Below are 26,400 nucleotides of genomic sequence, written 5' to 3'. Positions count from 1 at the left end.
TGATCACATAACTGTGCTGATTTTTGGAATAGAATACGAGTGGTGGACTGGAGAGTGTCTCAGAGTATTAGCTTCAGATCTGACACCAAAATGTATAAACTTGGTGTTGAGCATGTTCAGGATGTGTCATTCTGCCTCAGCCAATATTATGGTTGACTGAAGATTTCTTTGGGGTAAAATTACAATGATGTTGCCACATTTAGTGAGAACTTCACGGTGTTGGGACTTAACTATATACAGTTGAACATTTACTCCTCCCAGCAACCCCAAGTGGGTGAGTTCTGTCATGCTTCCCATTTTACAGCTGAGGGCACCAAACAAAGCTTAGAGAAGGTAGTCGCCTGCCCAGGGACACACAGCGAGGGAGGCAGTAGCCGAGCTGGGCTCCCACTCAGTCCGACTCCAGATCCTGTGTTCTTCACCCCCTGTTGTAGGACGGGAAGAAGAGCTAAGCTTGCTGGGTGTAGCCTGCATCCACCTGCTGTGTGGCCTCCAGCAAGTCGCTTACCTTCTCTGGGCCTGAGATCCCTCAGGAGGTCAGAACAAGGTCCTTTCCAGTTCTGAAGTTCTGTTAGTTTCTAGATTGTATGAGTTTGCAAAGAATTAGAAACCAGTGCACAACAACTCAAAAAACAAAACACTCAACACGAATGTATTGACAGCATTGCATGTTAACTTAGAAAGTCAGAGGCCAGGGGCAGTTTTGAGCTTGTCAGGCCAGTGTCATCTGCTCTGCTTTAGTTTTCCAGACAGGAAGGCCTATTGTTACAGGTTTTGAGGACACACCACAGCTAAAAAGCATATGTTTGCCTCAATAATATTGGAAGGGCAGACATCATCTGAGCCTCTAAGTGACTTCATGTTTGAAATGGAAGATGCAAGAGAAGCAGACAGAACAGCCAGGCCTCGGCAGCCTTCTAATGATTTTTTCTGTTACTCTCATTAATAATAATGTATTATTAATAAGCCATGTATTAAGCAGTTATAGCCAAGCACTGTGTTAAGTGCCTTACATCTGTTGTCTCTCTCAAACGTCCTTTGGCAGCCCTATGACACTGATTATTATTATTATTATTTTTTTTTTTTCTGGTATACGGGCCTCTCACTGTTGTGGCCTCTCCCGTTGCGGAGTGCAGACTCCGGACACGCAGGCTCAGCGGCCATGGCTCATGGGCCCAGCCGCTCTGCGGCATGTGGGACCCTCCCGGACCGGGGCACGAACCCGCGTCCCCTGCATCGGCAGGCGGATTCTCAACCACTGCGCCACCAGGGAAACCCGACACATATTATTATTATTATCCCCATTTTACAGATGGGGCAACTGAGGCTCACAGAAGTACTGGGTGACCAGAGAGGCATTGAACCCAGTCTTCTCTTAACCATCAGGTTGTAGTTGATCATGCACCCTCCGCTGGTCACCATACAACCCTGCATGTCCTTTCCTCTCTTGCTAGTAAGTATTACGAGAAGGAAGCTCTCCTGATGGACCCCGTGGATGGCCCCATCCTTGCATCTTTGTTGGGTAAGTGGTCCAGTGCTCTGAGCTTCCTCTGGATCTCTAGTCTCAGCTCCAGGGGGCACCTCCTAAGGTCCTCTCTCACCTCCCTCCAGCCTCTCCCTTCAAAACTGTTCCCTGCCTCTTGCTTTCAGGGTCTTGTGCTGGTTTCTCTTTAGCAGGACCCTGGGTCATGCTAGCTGCCTGGAGGGGAGAGATGGTGAAATAAGTGGTCCATCTGGTGGTAGAAGGGAGGGAGGACTTTCCAGGGAGATGGATTCCCAGCCCCTGTCTGCTCCACAGTGGGGCCCTGCGCCTTGGAGTACACCAAGATGAAGACTTCCGATCACTTCTGGACGGACCCCTCAGCCGACGAGCTTGTCCAGAGGCACCGCATCCACAGCTTGCACCTGCGACAGGACTCGCCCACCAAGCGTCCGGCCCTCTGCGTGAGTGGGGTGGACGGTGGGGCACTGGGAGGGAGTCTGGCTGAGTTCTGGACTTGGTGTGGAGGGGGGGAGTGGACCAGGGCCTTGGTGGTCACTGCAGACCTCATCTGCCACCTCCCCGCACATTACCAGATCCAGAAAAGACATTCGAGTAGCAGCATGGATGACCGGCCGTCCCTCTCCGCCCGTGACTATGTAGAGTCCCTGCACCAGAACTCCCGGGCCACCCTGCTCTATGGCAAGAACAACGTTCTGGTTCAGCCGGTGAGAGTTGGTCTTGGGCCCAGTTCTTCCACTGGGGGTCTGGCTCCAGGTTATAGAGGAGGAGTTCCCTCTGGCTCCTGGTTGCTCACCCATCTATCCATCCATCCACCCATTCACCCATCTATTCATCCATCTGTCAAAATCTCCACCCACCCAGCCAGTCTACTCTCTTCCAGTCTCTATATTCACCCATCCCTCTATCCATGCATCCATCACCATTTCTTTATCCATCTGCCTGTATTTATATCCACCCAACCACCCATTCATTCATCCATCCATCTACCCATCATTACATCCATCAGTCCATCTACCCATCAACTCCATCCATCAGTCCATCCACCCATCATTACATCCATCCATTCATCTACCCATCGTTACCTCCATCCGTCCACCCATAATTATATTCATCTATTCATCCATCCATCTACGATCATTAATCCATCTCCGCACTTGTCCATTTGTTTTCCAGTTCATCTATCCATCCACCTGTCCACCCAGCTGTCTATCTGTCATTCTCTGTTGTAATCACTCACTCATTTAGTTCACTCATTTGTACTTAACCTGCTATGCACTAGATGCTTAGGATATCAAGATGAACGTCTTCACAGCTAATAGTTATGGAGCACTTCCTATGTGTCAGGCTCTGTGCTAAGTGTTTTTAACAGTATTAACTCATTTAAACCTCACAACAACCATCTGAAGCAAGTTATATTATCACAGATGATAACACTGAGACCCATACACAGGGGAGTAAGGGGCAGAGTTGTGATCTGAATTCAGAGTCTGTCACTTATCAGTCGCCCTCTATGCCCCAGCACTGAGTGCAGCCCCAGGGGTGGGTGGTGAGTAAGGCACATGAAGGCCCTACCCCCATGTGATACCACCTTTGCTGTCCCCTCCCTGGACCATCAGTATCAGTGTCGTGTTTGGGCTCAACCGGGAGGAGGAAGAGAGAGAGCTGTTGGCCACTCCAGCTCTGCGCTCACAGTTGCCACCACTGGGTGACCCAGGTCACTTCTCTTTCTGAGCCTCAGTATTTGCATCTCAGTGGGCATGAGACCCTATTTCTTCAGTTGTAAGAAGCCATGAATTTAAGATGAACGGTTTTTTCTTTTTTGGCTGCGCTACGCAGCATGTAGGATATTGATTCCCTGACCGGGTATCGAATCCTTACCCTCTGCAGTGGAAGTGCAGCGTCTTAACCACTGGATAGCCAGGGGAATCCCAAGGTGCCTGATTTATTAACACAACTATCAGGAAACTTAAAATACTATTAAATTATACACAATGTTTTCTCACTAGGAAATTTTATTTTATCCTTTTTTTTTTTTTTTTTTTTTGCGGTATGAGGGCCTCTCACTGTTATGGCCTCTCCCATTGCGGAGCACAGGCTCTGGACGCGCAGACTCAGCGGCCATGGCTCACGGGCCCAGCCTCTCCGCGGCACGTGGGATCTTCCCAGACTGGGGCACGAACCCGTGTCCCCTGCATCGGCAGGCGGACTCTCAACCACTGAGCCACCAGGGAAGCCCTGTTTTATACTTTTTGAAGGAGATATTTGAGACTTATTTATACATAGTTTTTAAAAAATCATACATTATTCTTATAAGTATACACAAGGGGAAATATAATTGAAATACATTAGTTAAGATAGTTCCCAAACACCTTCATGTTTCAGGATGCCAATCTTCTGTATCACTTTTTAAGTCACAGTCATCACTGCCCTTATTTTTCTATCTAATATAATTTTTTGTTCCATCAAGAGAAAGGGTCAACAAATTACAGCTTGTGGGCCAAATGCTGCCCTCCACCTGTTGTTTTGTTGTGTGTGGTTTTTTTTTTTTTTTTACCATTTATGTTCTTCCTGATACTTTATTACTCATTTTTTTTTTTTACAATTTTTATTGAACTTTAGTTGATTTACAATGTTGTGTTTGCTTCAGGTGTACAGCAAAGTGGTTCAGTTATACATACATACATATATATTATTGTAGGTAGCCATCTGTTTTTGTAAATATAGTTTTATTGGAACACAGCCGTGCCCATTAGTTTATATATTGTATATGGCTGCTTTCATGCTATAATGGCAGAGCTGAGTGGTTGCAGCAGAACCTGTATTGTTCACAAAACCAAAATTATTCCCTATCTGACCCTTTACAGAAAAAGCTTGCTCACCTCTGATCAAGAGCACAGGAGGTACAGCCTTTCCTGCAAGCATGTGCACTTGGTTGTTGTGCAAAAAAGTCTGGAAGTGTGGTCATCCCTGCAGGGTGAATGATGTGTCTGCCTCACCAGTACCACACTCCACTCCACTGCTCTGTTCCCAGCCTTCCTACATACATAATCACTTTTCCAATCAGATCACAGTCTAATCTTTTCGAAGACATTTTTAAAAAACACCTGTACTCCACACGTGGAGTAACAACGGTAGCAGAAAACGTCATTGGAGAGACAACAATATAAACAGCTGAGACCAAGTTTGCACAAGATCGGGCGAGGACAACTATGTCACAGTTTATGATGCCTCTGATTGTAAGAGGCATCCCCGTTTCAGGTGCACTAAAAGGCGAAAAACAATTGTGTATCTTAGAATCGATGAAATACGGCAAGGATGCTTCTTCCCGGGGTTGCTGGCATGTGTGGTTGAGATATTTATGGAGCGGAGCCATGCTCGGTACACCCTCGGTGCTCAGTAAATGTTAGTTGTCTGTCTCCACATGTTGTGGGGTGAATTTGGGGGGAGGAGGACTGCCTTTTATGTGTGAGGCTTGGAGACAGCCCCCTCCACCAAACCCCACTTGGGATAGAGCAGAGCAGGTGAGAAGCCCTGCAGGCATATTGGGAAGGGAGAGGATGGGGCTCCTGGGCGGGGAGTATGGAAAGGGTATTTGGGGAGGGGCTTCTGGGTAATATCTGTGGAACAGAACTCAGCTGCCATCTCTTTCTCCCTTAAGACTGGACACAGTGATGGCAGATACATACCTTCTGTTTTGGAAAGGGTGTTATTGAAAGGACAAAGCCACCTTCCTGGTTCTAAAGATGCCCCCCGACCCCACCCTTGCATCAGGGCTCCTGAGCCACATGAAAGGGTGGGGTGGGCGGCTTTCACAGCTGGACTCTGTAGAACCAAACCCATTGTGGTGGTTGGCTTAGCACAGCCATCTGGAGGGAGCTTCAGAGTCTTCCAAGTGGACATGGCCATGGAGGGAATGAGCCAACCTCTCAGTTCTGGTTGTGTGTCCTTGAGTCACATGGGCCAGGGCCCGTGTCCACTGTGACGCCAGCACGATGATCAGGCCTGAGTCCTGCTGTCTCTGCAGAGGGATGACATGGAGGCTGTGCCGGGGTATCTGTCCCTGCACCAGACAGCTGACGTCATGACCTTGAAGTGGACGCCCAACCAGCTGATGAACGGGTCTGTGGGGGACCTGGATTACGAGAAGAGGTAGGGTGCTGGGAGCCCCCCTTCCCCTCGGCACAGGGATGTTTGTGCCCTGTCCCTCGTGCCCCGCCTCTGCCCCTGCCCCGTCTAGTTGTTATGGCCACTTGGTCCAGCCTCCCTGCAGCTGTGGCCTTGTGGGTAACTCAGGAGGATCTGGGAACTGACTGGAAGAATCTTAGGATATAGGTAGTAGGCAGTGCCCTGGGCAAACACCATCCGGAGAGAGAAATCGTAACAAAGATCTCGTAAGCCCGCAAATGGCAAATACTCCCCGGTCTCCTGCCACCTTACCCATCACTCAATGCAAAAGGAAGGGCAGAGGTGTTGGTTGTGATCATCTGGTCCAGGTGTGTGTCTCCTGTAATGCCCTGCGAGTTGTAAGACCCAGCAAAGGCTTTGGAGTCACACTTCAAAGAGACCCGGGGACCAGGGATTCCCTGCCTGTGATCCCCTGTGTTCCAGCGCAATTAGGGAAAGTTGAGGGCAAACACAGGGAAGCCACCATGCAGAGGTGCAGCCAGCCTGGTGATTTCAGCTCGGGGAGTCTTGGCTGCTGGTGGGGAGGAGGAACGATGGGTTTTGCTTCTCTGAGTCCACATTGGGCTCTATTATTATTATACATGTTCTTGATTTCTTCAAAACTTTTGATTATGAGGAATTTCTAACATAAAAATAGAACTCGGGTACCCACGATGTAGCCCTAACAGCCATCCCGTTATCCCTCTGCCTTTCATATTGTCCTGCAGTAGCAAACAGACATCACGAAATTATAGGGTTTCATCTATAAATATATATACATATTTGTAAGTATAAATATATATATTTATATATATATAAAATAAGGACTCTTTTCAAGGGCCATAACCAGAGCACTATCATTGTATTCTGTGTAGTGTTAAGCCTCGGTGCGATTAACGCCAGCCTTTGGTGTGATTAAGCTCATTCTCTAAGCTGATCACTTCCTGGGCAAGGTTTACCATCTGTCCTCAGAGACGGTCACTGGGAGGTACAGTCAGTCCTCAGCTGGGCCACAGAATTCAGCTCCAGCCAGACTCCTGAGTTTATGATGGCGACCCCTTCTGGGAGGAGCATTGTAGGAGCCGGGGAAATGCTCTTGCCCTTGAACCTTATATCAGCTTATTCATCTGAAATCTCTATATCAGGCCTTCCCTGACCTCCCAGCTGAGTTCAGCTCCCACGGAGCCCTGAACCTCCTTCTTAGCATTTACAAAATCATAGTAAATCTGTTACTACTTGTGTTCTGACTGCCTCGCCCTTTAGATATCAAATAATTGTGAAGCAAAGCAGGGAAGTCAGGGGACCTGGATTCATTCATCAGATGTTAACTGAGTACCTACCGTGTACTAGACACTGTGCTTGGTCCGAGAGAGATAACAGATGCGTAAAAGGAGAGGAAAATCAGTCTTTTCAGAGCTTACACTGTATTTACATTGTACTGGAGGAGACAACGAATAAGCAATGAATAAATGGATGTGATGGGACCAAGTCCTTGCTCGGTCCTCACCTCACTGGATGACCTGGGGTACATCACTCCCCCTTTCTGGGCCTCGGCTTCCCTCTCCTATCAAATGAGGGTGGACAGGATGAGCTCTCCAAAACATGAAGGGTTCCCCAAGGGTCTGCAGGGCTTCCTAAACATTGACGTGTCTTCCACCAAACATCAAAGCTTTCAGCAACACAAGGACCCTGTTTGTTGGTTGCACCTAAGCCCGGGATTGTGTGGGCAGGAAACTTTTGACGTTAATGTTTTGGGAAAGACATTGGACCAAATGGTTGCCAAGCACCTTCCCTCCATCTCAAATCATCGGGGACTCTGTTTCTGCCTGTTTCTGCATCATCTTTGCCTCTGTGGACAGGCACATCATAAGTGCTTCAATATTTAGTTCCAGCTGAAACTGCACTTCGAAGGTCACTGCTAATGGGGTTGGGAATTTCCCCAGCCCTGGGCTCTGAACCCCCATCTATCCTTGTTATCCTTGCCTGGAACTGAGGCTCACTGGAATAAAAAACAGCCAGGGGTCAGAAATGTGCGTGTTGGCATGGGAAAGGGGGGGAACCCAGGGGCTCCAGCATCCCTGTGGGGATCAAGGGGCAATGACGATAAGGAGGAGGAGGTTCAGGACCTCTTTCCTCTTTTCCCAGCCAGACTTCCCTCGTACACAACCAGGATCATAACCCCCCAGCTGGGTTTCCTGATGTTCGAGGGGAAATACCACCAGAAAGGTGGATATTTGGTCCTGGAGTCAGCCCAGACTTGGCTCAAATCTCAGCCCTGCCATGTGGAACGGCTGGAACCCTCATACACTGCTGATGGTCCGACCACTTTACAAAGAAGTTTGGAAGTTTCTGATAACATACCCTTGCTGTATGACCCAGCAATTCCACTCTAGAAGCCGTTAGAACATGTAAAACGAAAACAGAAACTCAACTCTTGTTCCTTCCCAGTTGAGTGACCTTGGATAATCAACTTCACTTCCCTGAGGCTCAGTCTGTTCATCTGTAGAATGAGGATGTGGTAATGGAACCTCTGAAGAGACATACAGGGAAGAGTCAATAAGAAAATGCATATAAAGCCCTTAGCAGGAAGCCTGGCAGCTGGAAAGGCATCCCGGTCATTGGGTTTGTTGGTGTTAATTTAGATGGATCTAAAGGACCTGTGGCCACAGAGATCCTCCTTGCTGGTGTCTGGTGGTAATTGGAGAGTTGCCTTGTTTCCTGGGCATTCCAGGATCCAGCATTTTCCATTCATTATGAACATTCTCTAAGCATTTGGCAGAAGTGAACAAAAAGCCCAGTCCCGGGCTTCCCTGGTGGCGCAGTGGTTGAGAATCCGCCTGCGGAGGCAGGAGACACGGGTTCGTGCCCTGGTCCGGGAAGATCCCACATGCCGCGGAGCAACTAAGCCCGTGAGCCATGGCCGCGGAGCCTGTGCGTCCGGAGCCTGTGCTCCGCAGCGGGAGAGGCCACAACAGTGAGAGGCCCGCATACCGCAAAAAAAAAAAAAAAAAAAAAAAAAAAAAAAAGCCCAGTCCCTCTCCAGGAGTTCAGCACCCCTTGGAGAGACAGAGGAGAAAACAGGCAATTGCAATCCTGTGTGATGGGCCTGGTGTGGGAGCCCTGGGAAGGACCTCCTGACTGAGACTCACCTTGTGAGGGGCTCGGCAGAGGCTGCTACTCGGAAAAACGCTTGTGTACTTGACCATCGTCCAAGGACATTCACTCCATGGATCCTGACGAGACTGATTCTGGTATAGACCAGTGCAGGAAGGACCCTCGGAGAGCTTATATTCCAACTTCCTTGCTTCACACCAGAGGAAACTGAGGCCCAGAGACAGGGAAAGACTGACTCAATGTAGGTGGCAGGAGTGGGATTTGAACCCTGCCTGACCTTGACGCCTGTGTTAGTGTCCTCCAAGAAGCAGACACCAAGACAGGATTAGACGTGCAGAAGAGATGTAATGGGGGAAGAACCTGCAAAGGATAAAAGTGAGGAGCAGGAGGAGGTGGGCAGACCGAGAAGCTGGTCTTATCACTGGGAAGGGATGGGGAAAGGAAGGAAGACTGGCCAAGAAGAATCTCGGACACAGTGCAGTTCTAAGAACATTTGGCCAGATCAATAGGGAATCCCTGGGCTAAAGTTGACCATTGGAGGAGTCTCCCAGCCCACAAGAATAGACCTACACTGTCACCCCCACGTGCTCAGTCCTGACTAAAAGCAGCCCAAGCGAAGCGTGACCTTAGCACAGATGTGGTGGTGGATCCACAGGGGTGGCCTCTGAAACTGTTGGTCAGCTCTGCTCCCCACAGCAAGATCTGAAGGAAACTTGAACAGTGCACTCCTGTGGCCCCCACTGTCCATTGTGTTCTGAGGGGAAGGGCAATCTGTTTCAAGACAGCAGTAGGCATTGAGCTGGAAATGGAAAATCTTAAGTAAATCATCACAGGGACCATTCACCAAGTACCTTTTCATGCATCACCACTGTGTTAAGCCCTTCAAATATGTGATTCCATTTAATCCTCACAGCAACACAGTGCAGTAGATATTATCAGCCCGGTTTTATAGAGGAGGAAAATGAGGTTCATGGGAGCCTTCAAGTCACCCTGCTGAGACCTGTGCAGTTAGGGCTGTTGAGTGGCTATTCTAACCACATGGACACATGGTGGCCTGGAGTTGGTCAGGACTCCTATCTTAGATGCTGGTGACAGAAAACCAAACTCAGACTGCCTTAATCATTGACTCACATGAACTGAAAAATCCAAGGGTGGTGGCTTCAGGCATGGCTGGATCCAGGGACTCAAATGAGGACCTGAACTCTTTCCATCTCTTGGCTCTACTTTCCCAACTGTTGACTCCATTCACAGGCAGGCTTTTTCTTGCCATGGCCCTCTACATCTCCAGAGTTCTATCATCCTTACCACTACTCTCCTAGCAGAAAGGAGCATCTTTCCCAGAGATTTCTAACATAAATTCAATAATTGAGTCTCATTGGTTCTGCTTGCATCATGGGGCAATCCGTGAACCAATCACAGTGGCTGGAACAGTGTCATATACTGAGTGGCCAAGCCAGGGTCACGTGCCCATTCCTGGAGTCCTTGAGGTGGGGGAGGGTAGGAGAGGTCAGCCTTAACCACATGGACTGGGGTTAAAGAAATGTGTGTGTAGGGGGGATTCCTTGGAAAATTGGGATACTGGAACCCGAAGAAGGGGAGATAGAGTCTGGGAAGACTGGGACATGGATGTTGGGTATAGGTGGTCCTGGTGAGGAGGGTGGAGGAGCCCATGGATTGGGCTTCCCCATGACGAGTTGAGCAGACATCCTGCAAGCCTGACCCTCCCTCCCCTTCCAGCGTCTACTGGGACTATGCCATGACCATCCGCCTGGAGGAGATTGTCTACCTGCATTGCCACCAGCAAGGTAGGGACTGAGGGTGAGCATGGGGCTGGGGTGTACCTCCTGGATCCCCTGCCTGCCGCACCCACTTATTAACCTGTGCAGCCTCAGACAAGTGACTTCACTTCTCTGAGCCTCAGTTTCCCCATCTGTAAAATGGAAATCATAACAGCATCTGTTCATGGGGTTGCTGTGAGGATCAAATGGCATTTGTTAAGGGCTCAGCATTAAACCCATGTATCAGGCACAGTTCTCACTATTCACATGCTTGTTATCTAATCATTGCAACAACCCAGTGGTAAGGGCTCCATCATTCCCATTTTAGAGGTGAGGAAGCAGCGTGGCACAATGATATACTTCCTAAGCTCCCCAGTCTGGTCTCAAACCCAGGCCTTTGTCCCTCCAAAGTCAGTGTTCTGAAAATCAAATATTTATAACTAGAGTTCTCCTTTATAGCTCAAGGAAGGTATATTCTGAACAAGCAGAGGGCCATCCTGCTTTATTAAGAAAAGAATCTGTACTTCACCAAGACACAAAACACAGTGATTTAAATTATTTAATGAGACAGACGTGGGTTCCGATCCAGGTCCTGCCACTCACCAGCTGTGTGACCTTGGGCAAGTTACATAACCTCTCTGAGCCTCAGTTTTATCATATGCAAAATAGGCAGTAATAGATATGCCTCATAGTGCTCTTTTGAGTATTACAATAAGACAATGCCTTTAACGTGCTATGCATGTATACAGTAAATGCTTAATACATGCTAGCAAGAGTCAATTACTGCCCTGAAAATGGGTCTGTCTGAAAGCCTCCATACAAAAATCGGTCAGGTCAATTTGTAGAGTGTGTTTGAGGGGCATAGGGTGTTTGGGGGTTTCTTTTTCCTTTGGTGGGTGAATGCAGGGAGGCCAACCACCTTCTTCTTGACCTTGTCCTGTAGTTCCCCAGTTGATGACCTTGGTGCATGGGGTGAGGGGGACTCGGAAGAGGTGACAACTGCCCCTGACCTTCTGCCCAGGCCTTTCCGAGAGCCTTAGAGCAGGACCGCTGGGTCTGGCTGGGCATGCCTGGGAGGGAGCCCATCACCATGTCTCATAGTGACTTCCTGCTGGGTCTCCTCTGGCCGGGTCACGGTGGCAGTGGACAGCGGTGGGACAGTGGTGTTGGTCAGCCAGGACGGGATCCAGAGGCCGCCCTTCCGCTTCCCCAAGGGAGGTCACCTCCTGCAGTTCCTCTCGTGCCTGGAGAATGGGCTGCTCCCTCACGGGCAGCTGGACCCGCCACTCTGGTCTCAGCGGGGGAAGGTGAGTGATCACGGGAGCCCCAGGGAGGCTGGGGTGGGGGTCAGCCATGGGGAGTGGCTGGCTGTTCTTGCCCATGGGCCCTTATGTGGCCGCATAGGTTCTTGCACGCCCTGCAGAGACCCTCGGGCTGTGCAGATTGTGGAGACAGGTGAGTCCCAGGGACCATGCACTGGGATGTGTTCTTTCAGGGCAAAGTATTTCCCAAACTGCGCAAGCGAAGCCCTCAGGGTTCGTCCGAGTCCACGTCTTCAGACAAGGAAGATGAGGAGGCCACGGATTACGTGTTCAGGATCATCTACCCTGGCATGCAGTCCGAATTCGGTAAGCTGCCCTGGCTCTGGGCCCAGGGATCCACCTGTTAGCTGGTCCTGAAATTGACTTCAGCCATGTGGAACTATGAGGACAAGAGATGTGGATTCTGGGGCCAGCAGGGGGACCTGGAATCAGGAAGTTGGGATCTTGGCAGCCTTGATTTCCCCCAAATGAAAACAAATAAGCACTCTCTACTTAGCTAATAAAGATGTCCATGGGCACAAGGTGGCATGGGATAGCAGCAGTGATATGGGCTCTGGAATCCTGGTTGAACTTGGGCAAGTCACTTCACCCCTCTGTGCCTTGGTTTCCTCATCTGTAAAATGGGATGTTCATAGCACCTATTTCATGGGACTCTTGCAAGGATCAAATGAGATAAAGCACTTGGCACAGAAAGAACATTCACACGCTATTACGTTATTGTTATTACTTCACTTCAATATATTGTTGTAAGGATTCAATGAGATAATAAGCTGGTCAATGTAATGTCCATAGAATGAGGCCTCGCATACAGTAGGCCCGCAATAAATGGTTGTCAAGACAGCAGAGGGGGGGAATTTCCTGGTGGTCCAGTGGTTAGGACTCTGCATTTTCACTGCTGAGGGCATGGGTTCAGTCCCTAGTCAGGGAACTAAGATCAAGCAAGCTGCGCAGCACGGCCATAAACAAACAAACAAACAAACAAATAAATAAAAGCCAGCAGAGGGGAAGGGAAGCCCTGGGCACTGGCACACAAGATGATAACATACGTCTTACAGTTTGTATGGTGACTGCCATGAAGTAGATGCTTAGTGAATGGAAACTGTTGCTATGAAGATCTTCATTACCAGAGGGCTGTGGTGACGATGAAATGAATTAATATTTGAAAAATTCCCAGAAGGAGGCCTGGCATTTGTTAAGCACTGTGTGGATGTCTGTTAAACAAATCAATAATAAGTTATAGGCTCTTTCTATAAACCTTATTTTAAATATTTAACCCTCTGCAGCCCTGTTCCCGTTTGATGGATAATGGCTCTGAGATTCCCTTTGCTTAAGTGACCATGCTGGGCGGTGAAAGGCTCTTTTGAAAGCAGACACCCTCCCTGGCGAGGCTGGACTAATCGTGTCAGGCTGCTTAAGGCGCCAGTCCACATCCACTGCTGTCGGAGCTGGGATGTGGGCAGGCTTGGTGGTAAGGTCTTACGTTGCTTGGGTTAGCCTGTGTTTTCACATGTATCCAGTTAGGAGCAAAGCCTCATGTTCCTGTGTCTTTAAGAGCCATGGAGTGTCCTGAAGTGTATCGCCACATCCGTTCCCGCCCAGGATCAGGGTCTGAAGCCTTCCTAGCCTCTCTGCGGTACCACGGCTCACATGGCGCATGTCCCCCCACCTCCAGAGAGCTGATTTATCAGAGGGGCCAATGCCCTGTGGCTGCCTTCCCGGGCAGCTCTCTCCACAGGGCCTCATCCAACAAACAATCTGTCGGCTCTTGCTGGGAGCCAGGCTGGGTGCTGAATGTCTTACTTATTTGGGGAATATCCACTTTAGCCTGTCGTGGCCCTGCACGTGCCAGGAGAACAGATGCTAGCTGCACGCACCCACACCCTCTGTGCAGGCAGCTCCACTGCCGGCTGCCAGCCTTAGTGTCTCCTTGCCTAAGGGTTTCTCCAGCCACCAGGGTTCCTTCTGCCCTGGTGGGTGGGTGGGGTGGATTACAATCAGTGCCTCCCTGGAGCAGCTCTCAACCAGTGACCGGTAGGAGCTGGTGTATAAATGCCCCAGCCCGCTCACCCCTCAGGCGAGAACACTGAAATGTGTGTTCTGCACATGTCCTAGAGGTCCCCCACGAGATCAAGCGCCAGGTGCCCATGATGGTAACTGACGCAGTGATGAGCTCATTACCCTCTTCGCCCTTCCCCTCCTGTGTCCTTTCACCTCTCCCCTACCTGTGCTTCTTGGGAACATCTCCCAACTTGCACTTGAATCCTTGTCTGCCTTCAAGGAAACCCCAACCGAGACAGTGTATTTAGAAGAGGGCTTCTCAATCTTAGCACCACTGACATTTCGGATGGAATAATTCTTTGTGGTTGGGGGCTGTCCTGTGCACTGTAGGGTGTTGAGCAGCATCCCTGGTCTCCACTCACTAGGTGCCAAGTAGTAAATCTGCCCCCGCCACCAACACCACGTTGTGACAACCAGAAGTGTCTCCAGACACTGCCAAGTGTCCTCTGGGGGCCGAATTGCCCCCGGATGAGAACTGCTGGTTTAGAGAAAAGAACACATTACTGCTTTCAAGTCTGCCACTGCAGTGTGGCCAAGTGATTGGCCCTCTCCAGGCCTCATTTCCTCATCTGTAGAATTGGGATAACAGTATTCCCCACCCGGGATCATATTCTTAGAAGTCAGCTCAATGATACATCACACACCTAATATGACAGATGCCCCGTGAGCGATGGTGGGTCTCGTGTACTAAGTGCCACTGTGTGCCGAGCCCACTTAATCCTCACCACAGCCCTCCCAGGCAGGTACCATTGTCATCACCACCCCCCCTTGTTCAAAGGAGGAAACTGAGGCACAGAAAGGTTAAAAAACTGGTCCAGGGTTGCCCAGCTAATCCTTGGCATGGCTGGCATTTGAACCCACGTGGTCTGGCTCCAGAGCTTGTGCTTCTTACATCCATTCCATGCAGACTGTTTTGATGGGAGGGTGGGGGAGGGCATTGTGGTGTCACTCCCTTCATCCTCAAGGTCAGGTTCAGCCCACATGGAAATGGTGACCCCCATCCTTGGTTGATTTTCTCAGGACCCTGAGCCTCACAGAGTTTACAAAACAATCCTGTTATGATTTTTATCTGTAAGACCCGTAAAGTCTTTTCTGAAGAAGTGCCTGAATCTGAAATCAGCAAACCCCTTCTTGTGGGCCAAATTCAGCCCACTGCTTGTTTTTGTAAATAAAGTTTTACTGGAACATGGCCGCACCCATCCATTTACATATGGTCTGTGGCTGCTTGAAAAGCCACAGCCGCAGAGTTGAATGGTTGGGGCAGAGATCACATGACCCACAAAGCCGAAAATATTTACTGTCTGGCCTTTTGCAGAAAAAGTATACAGATGCCTGCCTTAAATAATAAGAGAGAAGAGTTTCCCCCCTGTGGGAGGGAAGATGTGGCCACAGATGGTTCTAAACTCCCTTTCTGTGTCTTCTCACCCCTGTCTCCACCACCTGGTTCTGTGCCTGCTTCTTGTGCACAGAGGAGGCAAAGACAAGTTCTCAAGCATTTAGGTGGGTTCACAGTCAGAGAAGGGCATTTCCAGACCCCTCTGTCGCCAAGACGGTCTCTGTACTGTCTGGTATGGGAGGTGTGAGCCGCATATGGTTCTGAGCACTTGAAATGGGGCTAGTCCAAGTTGTTAGTGTACAATGCACACTGGATTTTGAAGATTTTGTACCAAGAAAAAGAGTGTAAAATATCTCATTAATAATTTTATATTGCTTCTGTGTGAAAATGATAACATTTGGTGGAACTTCCCTGGCGGTCCAGTGGTTAAGACTCTGCACTTCCACTGCAGGGGGTGCGGGTTCGATCCCTGGTCATCCCTGATCAGGGAACTAAGATCCCAAGTGCCATGCCATGTGGCCAAAAAAAAAAAAAAAAAAAAGATAACGTTTGGAGTTTATTGGGTTAAACAGCACATATTGCTGATTGATTTCATCTGTTTCTTCTTACCCTTTTAGTGTGGCTACTAGGACATTTTAAATTACGCTTGTACCTCACATTGGATTTGTATTGGACAGCACCTGCCCAGTGCAGGGTTTCTCAGCCTTGGCACTGTTGACATTTTGGGCTGAATAACTGTTTGTGGGTGGAGGAGGGAAGATTCTTACATATTATATAGGATGTTGAGCAGCATCCCTACCCACTAGATGCTAGTAACATCTGGCTAACTTCCAAGTCATGACAAAACGTCTACAGACATCACCAAGTGTCCTTTGGGAGGCCAACATCACCCCAGTTGAGAACCGCTGGTCTAGGGCAAGGATAGTTTGGGGAGACAACAGCCAGTAGGAAAACAGCTGAGAGAGTATGAATAGGATCTCGGGGTCTGATCCTCTAGGTTGGAATCCCGGCTCCACCACTTATTAGCTGAGTAGTCTTAGGCTGCTTGAACTGTCTGTGCCTCAGTCTTCTATCTGTAAAAGGGGATGATGATAGGACTTGAGCTCGGGAAGCGACGGCTCATCTTAGTGGGAAGAGAAGGAGGGGCTTTAGTCAAAAAGACCAGCTGTGCCAGTGACTAGCTGGTGAGGCTTTGAGTAAGTTGTGTCACCATTCGGAGCCTCAGTTTTCTCTTCTGCAAAATAGGAAAACAAAAATGCATCCTTTACAGGGTCATTAGGGACCTGTATAGCAGGGGATGTTCACCCAGCACAGAGTAGGCACTTTATAGGTAACAGCATTCTTTCTTCCTCTGATCAAACACAATCCATGGGAACTAAGTGGAACAGGACAGGGGAAGGTTTCAAGCCCCAGGGAATTGGTTCTTCTCACCTTTTTAGTGTTCCGGTCACCGCAGACCTTCCATTTCACCAGGGCTTTTTATTTTGTCTCTTAAGTTGCTTCCAGTGCCGTGGGCGGCACTTCCCCTGTCTCCGTGGGCCCTGCCTGGATGGTGGTTCCTGTGGGCCGGTCCGCGTTAGTGGTGGCCAGGGGCAGTCGGTGGGTGCAAACCAAATGGGACACCACCCTCCCCACATCAAGCCAGAAGCCGCAGCCCCCCAGTAATGTCTGGGCTCCCCTCACCCCTGGGGCTGGGTGCCAGCCACCTCTGCCATGTTGTCATTTGAGTCTTGGTCCCGGGGGAGGTGGAGGCAGGAGAAATATTGATGCCCTCACACTGTCCTACCTCCGTGCTGCAGGATGCAGCTTGGAGTGTTGTGGGTTTTGTAGCAGAGGGATCCATTGATGAAGTCTGCAGGGTGTGAGAGGCTGGGGGTGGAGGCACGCTTGCCACATCTGCGTGAAACTATCAGTGCTTCCCTGAGATTGGCTGAGAACGGGGACTTTTTCTAGAACATTTTACAGGGGCTTACTGGTCTTTCTTGTCCAGCTCATTGGTGAGTCTATGGGGAGAAGTAGGGCAACAAGCCACTTTTGGTGGCCTCAAGAACTTCATTCTGTAGGCAGCTTTCTATTTTGTCGGTGAGTGGGGGCAGACGCTGTCAGCTACAGATCTGTGGTGACTAGGGGGGCCGGATCCACAGCTCCCCCTCCCCTTAGAGCCCAAGGGAAGAGGCCAGGTATTACCAGTCATCTTTGAGGAGGCATGGCTCATGGGGCAAATGAGTACCCCTCTTAATTTCCTAAAGCAGGGTTTGGCAGACTATGGCCCACAAGCCAAATCCAGTCTCATTCTGTATAGCTCATGAACTAAGAATGGTGTTTACATTTTTTAATTGAAAAAAAATCAAAAGAAGAATAATATTTTGTGATATGTGAAAATGATATGAAATTCACATTATAGTGTCCACAAATGAAGTTTTATTAGAACATACCCATGCTCATTTGTTTGCCTTTTGTTTTTGGCTGCTTTTGCATTACAGAAGCAGAGTCAAGTGGTTATGATAGTGGCTTGCAAACCCTAAAATATTTTCTACCTGGCCCTTTACAGAAAATATTTACCAAGCCCTGTCCTAGAGAAAACAACTTTTTTGCACCAAGAGGCCAGGAAATTAACTGTAGAAATTCTAATGCCTAGGTCACCGGTGTGTTTGTTCTGCAGCATTGCAGATGCTGCGGTTTCCATAGATCTCGGAAAGAAAACAGTGAGGGAAACTATAAGTGCTATATCCTTGGGAGCAATTGATCAGGAACCACCAGTGTCCAAGAGTTAGGAGATCATTTGTGCCCTCTTGGTTCTCAAATGTGGCTGCTACCTCAAAACTGTTTTTGAGGGCTTCCCTGGTGGCGCAGTGGTTGAGAGTCCGCCTGCCGATGCAGGGGACACGGGTTCGTGCCCCGGTCCGGGAAGATCCCACATGCCGCAGAGCGGCTGGGCCCGTGAGCCATGGCCGCTGAGCCTGTGCGTCCGGAGCCTGTGCTCTGCAACGGGAGAGGCCACAACAGTGAGAGGCCCGCGTACCACAAAAAAAAAAAAAAAAACTGTTTTTGAAACACGGACTCAAGGGCTGTATCTCCAGGAGACTTTAATTTAGTAGGTCAGGGGTGGGATACAGGCATATGGCTTTTTAACGTGCCCCCACCCACATTATTCTGGGGGGTTGCCAACCTATTTGAGGCTCTCTTGGTAGAGCAGCTACAGGCCCAGGACCATGGACAGTGCAGGCACCCTCATCAGTGGGGACTCCACTGGGTCCCCTTGCTGTTGGGTGCCCTGCCTCACCTGTTGAGTCAGGCTTCCTTACATCTCACCACCAGGAGCCCCCCATGAGACCTACCTCTGGGGACTCGAGGCCATCAGCCTTCCCCAGAAGTCCCCAGCAGGCTCCCCTTCCTTCCTGCCAGCCTCCTATGAGGACAACTGAATGACAACATGGTGAGGCTTGGCCTCCTGCTCGGGGATTGGGCCTGTTTCCTTGGTTCTGATCTCTTTCTGTCTGTTCTCCTTCTGTCTCTTCAGCTTTCATTGGCTCTGCCCATCTGCTGGGGGCCCGAAATCTTGGTGGTGGCTTTCATTGGCTCGGATGGGCTCAAGGACCTGGTTTGGGGTCGCTGTTTCCTGCTGTGACATTCAGGGTCTTTCCCTATCCCTGTGCTGGTCTGGGGGGGGAGCTGCTTGCTTTGGGGTGAGGTTTCTGTGACCCACATAGGCTTAACCATGGCTCTTCCTCTGCCCCTTCTACCCACCACAGTCCCCCAGGACCTGATGGATGTCTCCGTGAGCAACCTGCCATCTCTATGGCAACCCAGCCCACGGAAATCTTCCTGCTCATCCTGTTCACAGAGTGGCTCGGCTGATGGTGGCTCGTCCAATGGCTGCAACCATGAGAGGTATGAGGGGCTTGGACTGTGGATGGAGGGAACGGAAGGATTTACCAAAGATTTGCAGATGCCCATTTCTTGCCTTGCCTTGAATTCAGAGGAGTGAACATAGGCTATAGAATCATCCATGTCTGGGTTAAATCCTAGCCATGTGAAGTCCTAGCTGTTGGAGCTTCCTTACATATATTGATCAGGGTAAACAAGATTATGACGCTGTAACAAACAATCCTAAAATCTCAGTGGCTTATTACAATAAAGGATTGTCCATCGTGCATATTCATGCTGTGTGTCTATCCTGGGTCAGCTGGGCGCTCTGGTTTCTCCACATGAAAGGGCCTGGCAGATGGAACCACCACCATCTTGAATATTGCGAATCACAGTGACTGAGGGAAATGGAGCTCAGGATGGGGTTTAACCAGTGGTTAAATGCTACAACCTGAGTGCAGCACTTACACTTTCACTCACACCTTGTTGGCCCCACCAACAGGGGACCAGGAAGTGCATCCTACCACGCTCCTGGAAGACAGAAGCTAGAAATATTCCTTAATGACAACCAAACATGCTTCAGTTTGCTCTTCCAGCAAGTGGGGATACTAATGCTTACGTTATGTAGCTGTTGTAAGACAAATCACATAATGGTTTAAAGTGGCCAGCATGTGTACCTGGCACATGGTGATGTTCAATAAATGACACTTTTTAATTTATTGCATAAAGTTAAATCCCCAGGTCATCTCTCTCCTTGCCCACAGGGCTTTGTCTCCTTGGAACTACGCAGCCCATTCCTGAGACTGGTCATGTTTCCCATTGACCCCGCCTGGCCTGGCCTGGGAGAATGGAATTCTTTTTTCCTTGCTGGGCCTCTGTCCCAGTGGGTGGTCCAGTCTTCAGTCATGGGCGTGTAAATGGGGGCCAGCATCAGATAAAGCCACGTACTTCCTGGCTTTCAGGGTGTGGGCTCTGGGCCAGCAGCACCATCACCTGAGCAGGTTCTCTGTCCTCCATCCCAGACCTACTGAAGCTGAATCTGCATTTAACAAGGCCCCAAGATCATGTGTGTACTTTTAAGCTTGAGAAGCACTGAAATGACCAGAGATTCTCACATTTTCATAGGCATCAGAATCACTCTGGGGATCACGTACTGCTTCCTGGACCACTTACTGGAGATCCTGACTGAGTAGGTCTGTGCAGGACCTAGGAATCCACATGCTGGAGAAACCCCGAGCGATTCTGTGGCTGATAGACCATGGACAATTGACAAATGCTGCTCGAACCTAGTACCTCTCCTAGTATCTGCTTCCACATCCGTAATGATAGGGAACTCACCACCTTGCAGACAGCTAAGGCCGCTGTGGGGCAGCTGTCAGTGTGATGCTGTCCTTATGTAACCCGAGGAAGCCAAGCCTCACCAGCCTGAGGGCACAAGGAGGGTGACTTTAATGTTTAATGCCTCCATGTGCATAACTGGAGGACTTCAGCCATGCCTCCTTCCCAGTCTTGCTGAGTTTTTAATGGGTGTAATATTCCTCCACTCTGTTTTCTCCAAGAATGCACAGTGCTACCTTCAGCAGTCCTGTTTTCTCCATCAATTCTGAGGCCCTCTTTCAGCCAAAACAGTCCCCCCACCCCAAATTCCAATGCAAGGAGAAGCTCTGAGGCATTACCTCCTTTGCAGTCAGCCAGAGTCTGAATCGCAGTCTGGCTCCACTTTGGTTCAGCTGGGTCACTTTAGAAGTCAGACATATGGCTGTATGTGTATGGCTGATTCATTGTGTTGTGCAGTGGAGGCTAACACAACATTGAAAAGCAACCATACTCCAATCAAAAAATAAAAAGATGTCAAAACATTTTCTGCTGGTGAAAGAAACCCACTTCAAACTGGTGCAGATGAAAATCTGTTGATAGAACTGAGACATCCAGAGGTATGGTGGCTTCAGGCATGGCTGGATCGACATGCTCCATAGAGGGATGTCTGTTTCTTTGGCTCTTGGCTCTGCTTGTGTCTATGATGGTTTCATTCTCAGGCTGGCCCTTCCTGTGCAGTAGTAAAAATGGATCCCAGCAGCTGCTGCCCTACATCCCACTGGCTTAGGAACTCAAGCAGAGAAAAGAGTGTCTGTTTTCTAGTAGTTCCAACAAAAGTTGCAGGGCTGATTTTCATTGGCCCAGGTTGGATCATGTGACACCCCACCCCTGACCCAATAACTGTGACTCCAAGCTGAGTCATGTACTGGGTAGAATCAGCTCTACCCAAACCATAGGGACAGAGTTGGGGAGGAGGTAACTCCCAAGCTGATAGCAGAAGAAGGGGCAGTGATGCTATGTAGATAGAAACAATAATACCCCTAGTCTACTTGACTGGCTGGTTTTAATCTGCTCCCTAGAGATAGCGAATTATGCTCCTTTCCAGCAAACCTGGGCTATGTGTGGATCTGTACTGAGTGTCTTCCTTTTCCTTCCTTCCTTCCTACAGGGCTCCCTTGAAGCTTCTCTGTGACAATATGAAGTACCAGATTCTTTCCAGAGCCTTCTATGGATGTGCGTATTGGCCTTATTTGCCATTGTGGTCTCCAGGGAGCATTTTTTCAGTGCCTACTGCATGCCAGCAATATCAGGGGAAGGAGCCTGACTCCTATTTCCTAGGTGTCTAGTTTTGGTGAAGTTACATGAACCTTTCTTAGCCTCAATTTCCTCATTTACAGATTGGGCATAAAATTTCTCCCTTGGTCCTAAGGGAAGGCAATGAACACTTGCTGGAAGGGGTTTGGTTTAATCACCATTGCATCTCCAGTGCCCCCCTTAGAGGGTTTGTTTTCAGGATTGAATGGAAAGCATGTATAAAGCCCCTAGCACCTGGCATTGCATGCAGTCGGCGCTCAGTAAATGTCACTCCCCTTCTCCTATAGGCAGAAGCAGAAGAGTAAGATGGCCTGATCCCTTCCCCAAAACTTAAAAACTAAATTCATAATACAGGTGCTCTGATTATTTCCAATTAACAGATGAGGAAACTGAGGCACAGAGCGACAAAGTGACTTGCCCAAGGTCACACAGCTAATAAGCGGCAGAGCTGGGACTCAAACCCAGGCCTGCCTGGTGGCAAAGCCTCTGTTTTTTCCACTCTGCTATTTTGATTCTTAGCAGGTTTTCTTTCCCCTGCCTCACAGCCTAGATGGGGAAGATAAAATGTGTATATTTTCAGGGATTCTAGGAAAGTGTTAGAATATCCTGCTCGGGCCTGGGAAAAAACAGTGCAGGTCGTATCAGCCTGGAGAAACAGGGAAAGCATGAGCTCCCCAAGATCAAGGTTTTTGCCTGTTCTGTTACTACCCATCCCTAGTGCCTAACGCAGGGCCTGGTGTGAAGAAGGCATTGGGTGAGTATTTATGCAACCACAATGGAAGAGCTTCCTGGTAGAAGGGTTGGGGGTCGAGATGGGTCTTGATGTCATCACATGGTGTGGCTCCTCCCTGATGGTGGTTGAGAGCCCAGGTTCTGGAGCCAGACAGTCTGCATTCAAATCCCAGCTCAACACCTAGCAATGTGACCTGGGCAAGTGATGCACGCAGATTGTGCCTCAGTTTCCCCACCTATAAGATGGGCGTAGTAAGAGTGTCTGCTTCATAGGGTTGTAGTGAGAATCAACTAAGTTATGTAAGCTCTGGGAACAGCTCCCTGGAACAGAGTGTGCTATATAAATGTTAGCTGTCATATCATCCTCATTGTAACCACCATGATTACCCCTGTTGTTGGTAGGGGTGAGTCCTCAGGCTCCAGATGGTCCAGGGTCCTCTTTGGGACTTGAGGATGAGTTGGGAGCCAGTAGCCAGAAGGAACGGGCATGGTCAAAGCACACACAGGCCAGCACCGGCTGAGTGCTTCCTGTGGACCCAGCACCCAGGGTGGAGCAGATGGAAGGGGGCAAGTTGGTGGGAATTGCTCGAAGGGCCAGGGCCATCTCTGAAAGCAAACCAGTGCCCTGAGCATCTCCCCAGCTACTGACTGGCCAGGGCCTTCTTTATCCAGCTGCAGTTTGAACGAGTCACACCCCTCTCTCCCATTCTCTTTCTCTTGGTATGGATTGGAGGCACCCCAGGGCACAGCGAGCCGGTGGAGTCACTGGCCTCTTCCTGCCTCCAGCCTGTGAATTAAATGCCTTGGTTTCCAGCAGAGGAGGTGCTGGGGCTGAGAAAGGTGACATGACTTCCCCAGGGTCACGGGGCTTTTAAGCAGTTAAGCCAGCATGTGACTTTGCCTCTCTGAGCCTCACCTTCCTTATCTGGAAAAGGGGGATGATGACAATTTGCTGGTCACGAGGGTTCAATCAGATTGCGAGTAGGACAGTACTTCGGAGACTCCGTGAGACAAGGCAGGGGGTGTTGGATGGTGGACAATGCCACTTTTCCTTCCTCCCTGGCAGGGCTTGCCTACTGCAGACACCTGTCCACTGTGAGGACCCACCTGTCAGCCCTGGTCAATCACATGATCGTGTCCCCGGACTTGCCCTGCGATGCTGGACACGGGCTGACGGCCGAGATCTGGGAGCAGTACCTGCAGGACAGCACAGTAAGGCTTGGCCTGGCTTGGCCTGCCGTGGGGCAGAGACTTTGGGGGGACAGAGACTATGGGGGGAACCTCTTATCATCTGAGGGATAGACCCACCTGCGTGGGGACTCAGGTGTTGTGACATCCTTGGGTTCTCCATACACAGATTGAAGGTCCCCTCCTCGAGAGTTCCAACACCCATAGCCTGCTTCTGCGTATTGGGGTGAGGATCAGGGAGGGTGGAAAATACATATGTTTGCCTGGAAGGAGTAAAGAATGAGTCAGTCAGTAAGCATTTATTAAGCATCAGCTGTATGCTCGGTCCTGTATGATGTGCTGTGACTTCCCAGCCAGAAGAATTTACAGTCCAGTTGGCTACTTAGAGTGATGAGGGTGGCTAAGTTAGAGGGAGGCGGCTGGACCAAGGAAACCCCACCACTACATGAAACCCTTTTCTCTCATCTTTGTCTTAGGGCTCGAGATTTCTACCATTAGCTATTTCGCCTGGAGATAGATTTCTAAGATTTTCTTATTAGAATACAAATATTCCTGGAAGGGAAATGTTTATGTGTGAAAAAAGCTTCATGGAGAAATAATTTGCGAAACAAGCTTAAACAGTTTTCTGTATCCTGCAGGACTTGTCAGAGCCTTGGCTATGCTGATATGCTTGTCATGCTCAGGAAATTGGGGGAGTGTGGGAGAGCATATGGAACGTTCCTTCCAATGTTATGTGGCCGCAGGGACCTTTGTTGGAAAAGTACCACCTATGGTGGAAGGCAGAATCCACTCTAAGAAATACTGGTTTGCTGCCAAGTGCAGGCTCTCAGAGGAGATACCCATTTCCTCCACGCTGCGTAAATGCGGTGGCTCCGTCAGCTGCATCCCTCCTCCCTGGGGAGGGCCAAGCTTGTGAGCACCTGGCTTCCCCACGTTGGGGGAAGGTGCTATTCTGTGTATCAATCTGGGGATGCCAGGGGACTCAGTGGGAAAAACAAACTGATTCCCAAACCTGGACAAGCAGAAGGGTGGTTTTCTTTTTTTGCCAGAAATAGTTGTTTTTCTAAATTACAGGAGGAATGCCTTCTTACTGTAACAGTTCAAAGAATGAAGAACACAGGTGTACAGAATTTTGTTTTAAGTTTTTAAATATCATCTCTCTGCTGCACCCCCCTCGTTCTGATCCCCTGAATTAATGAAGAGTATCAGTTTGGTGCAGACCCTGCTATACATTTCCCATACTTATACATACACAGATATGTCTATATAGATAAAGCTGAAACTCATTTTTTTAATGAGGTAACATTATATTTATATTTTAAGTGACCAGCTTTTATATCAAAGACGTCTTTCAAATCTCTAAGTAAAATATTACATGTTAGAACCTTAGCACCCTATATATGGGTGGACCATAATTTAGTCAAATCTTCCTCTAATTATGGACATCTGGGCTGTTCCTTTCTCTTTTTAAAAAAATTATTTCAAACAATGCTGCAGTCAACATCTTTATAAGCATATACCTTTCTGTACCACTTCTCTTATTTTGAGGGTAGAGTCCGAGAAATGTAACTGTTTGATGTCCATTTTCAATTTAAATAGATATGCCAGCTTACCTTTCTTGAAAGGTTACAGGGTTCATAATCCCTGGTAGTCTGTGAGAGTGAGTGCACATTTCCTGAGGAATTTGAAAGATTTATAGACTTCTGGGCTCCACTCCAGGGGCTCCAGCTTTACTGATTGAGCACCTCTAAGAGTGGAGCCCAAGAATTTATATTTTGAAAGTCCCCCTTCCCCAGGGAGTTCCCTGGCAGTCCAGTGGTTAGGACTTCACGCTTTCACTGCCAAAGGCCCGGGTTCGATGCCTGGTCAGGGAACTAAGATCCCATGGGCAGCACGTTGCGGCCAAAAAAAAGAAAAGAAAGTTCCCCAAATGCTCCTTGCAGTCTCCCCAGTTTGGGAGGCAGTATCCTAAGGACAAATTGGCTGAAACAATAAATAGTCAAAAATGAATATTTTTCATCTAACACTCCTGCAACCCTTTCACAATCTGCTTGGTTGCATCGTTGTGTCAGGGTGGACTGGGCTGCAGTAACACATAGTCTCCGCTACTTTAGTTGCTTGACACCATAGAGGTGTATTTATTGCTCACTTAACAGTCCTGGGTGGGCATTCCTGGTGAGTGGGCATCTCTCCTCCCTCTAGAGGGTCAGGGATCTTTCAGTCTTGTGGCCCCACCATCCTCTGGGGCCTTATGGTCATCTGCTTCCAGCCAGCAGAGGGGAAATGGAAAGTGTGAAGGGAGTACACCTGCTTCTTCAAAGCCCTGGCTTGAAAATGGATTACATCACTTCCTCTTACATCCTTTTGGCCGGAACCCAGTCACATGGCCACACCTACCTGCAAGAGAGGCTGAGAAATGGAGTCCAGCTATGGACTCCGGGAGAAGAGAACACAGATTTTTGATGAAGCGTTCACAGCCTCAGCCCCACATAGGTCCCTAATTTTTATATAGCATTGACCAGGCTTGTCAATACAATATGATTAAAAATTCCTAACAGGAACAAAATGTCTGGTTTTGCCATTGTGGTTGGATACATTTAAGACTAGTGTTAAGAAGTGAAACATGCTTTTAATTTTAGAATGTGAAGTAAAGAGGTGGGAGGAAACAGGACCCCAGTGCGTTTTACGGTAGCCTTTTGGCAGGCA

The 26,400-nt window shown here is 49.0% G+C and overlaps 1 protein-coding gene across 7 annotated transcripts in view; it reads left to right on the top strand.

The window, feature by feature from the left end:
• The window catches only part of SGSM1 (small G protein signaling modulator 1), an 85,476-nt gene that overhangs the window by 34,015 nt on the left and 25,061 nt on the right, over positions 1-26,400 (top strand). For 3 of the 7 annotated variants that reach the window (XM_067014266.1, XM_067014269.1, XM_067014265.1), the window contains exons 6-15: positions 1,455-1,522; positions 1,799-1,944; positions 2,077-2,208; positions 5,529-5,653; positions 10,520-10,587; positions 11,704-11,867; positions 12,056-12,188; positions 19,029-19,167; positions 21,629-21,693; positions 23,573-23,718. In XM_067014266.1, the coding sequence (XP_066870367.1) occupies positions 1,455-1,522; positions 1,799-1,944; positions 2,077-2,208; positions 5,529-5,653; positions 10,520-10,587; positions 11,704-11,867; positions 12,056-12,188; positions 19,029-19,167; positions 21,629-21,693; positions 23,573-23,718 (1,186 nt within the window). Of the gene's footprint in view, positions 1-1,454; positions 1,523-1,798; positions 1,945-2,076; positions 2,209-5,528; positions 5,654-10,519; positions 10,588-11,661; positions 11,868-12,055; positions 12,189-16,772; positions 16,938-19,028; positions 19,168-21,628; positions 21,694-23,572; positions 23,719-26,400 lie in introns of all 7 variants that reach the window. The other 4 variants (XM_067014270.1, XM_067014268.1, XM_067014267.1 and 1 more) reach the window with 2 other exon arrangements.

The sequence above is a fragment of the Kogia breviceps genome, chromosome 15 (genome assembly GCF_026419965.1).
Source record: "Kogia breviceps isolate mKogBre1 chromosome 15, mKogBre1 haplotype 1, whole genome shotgun sequence".
NCBI classification, from domain to species: domain Eukaryota; kingdom Metazoa; phylum Chordata; class Mammalia; order Artiodactyla; family Physeteridae; genus Kogia; species Kogia breviceps.
The sequence above is the reverse complement of the archived record's forward strand: the minus strand, read 5'-3'. Positions and strand labels throughout refer to the sequence as shown.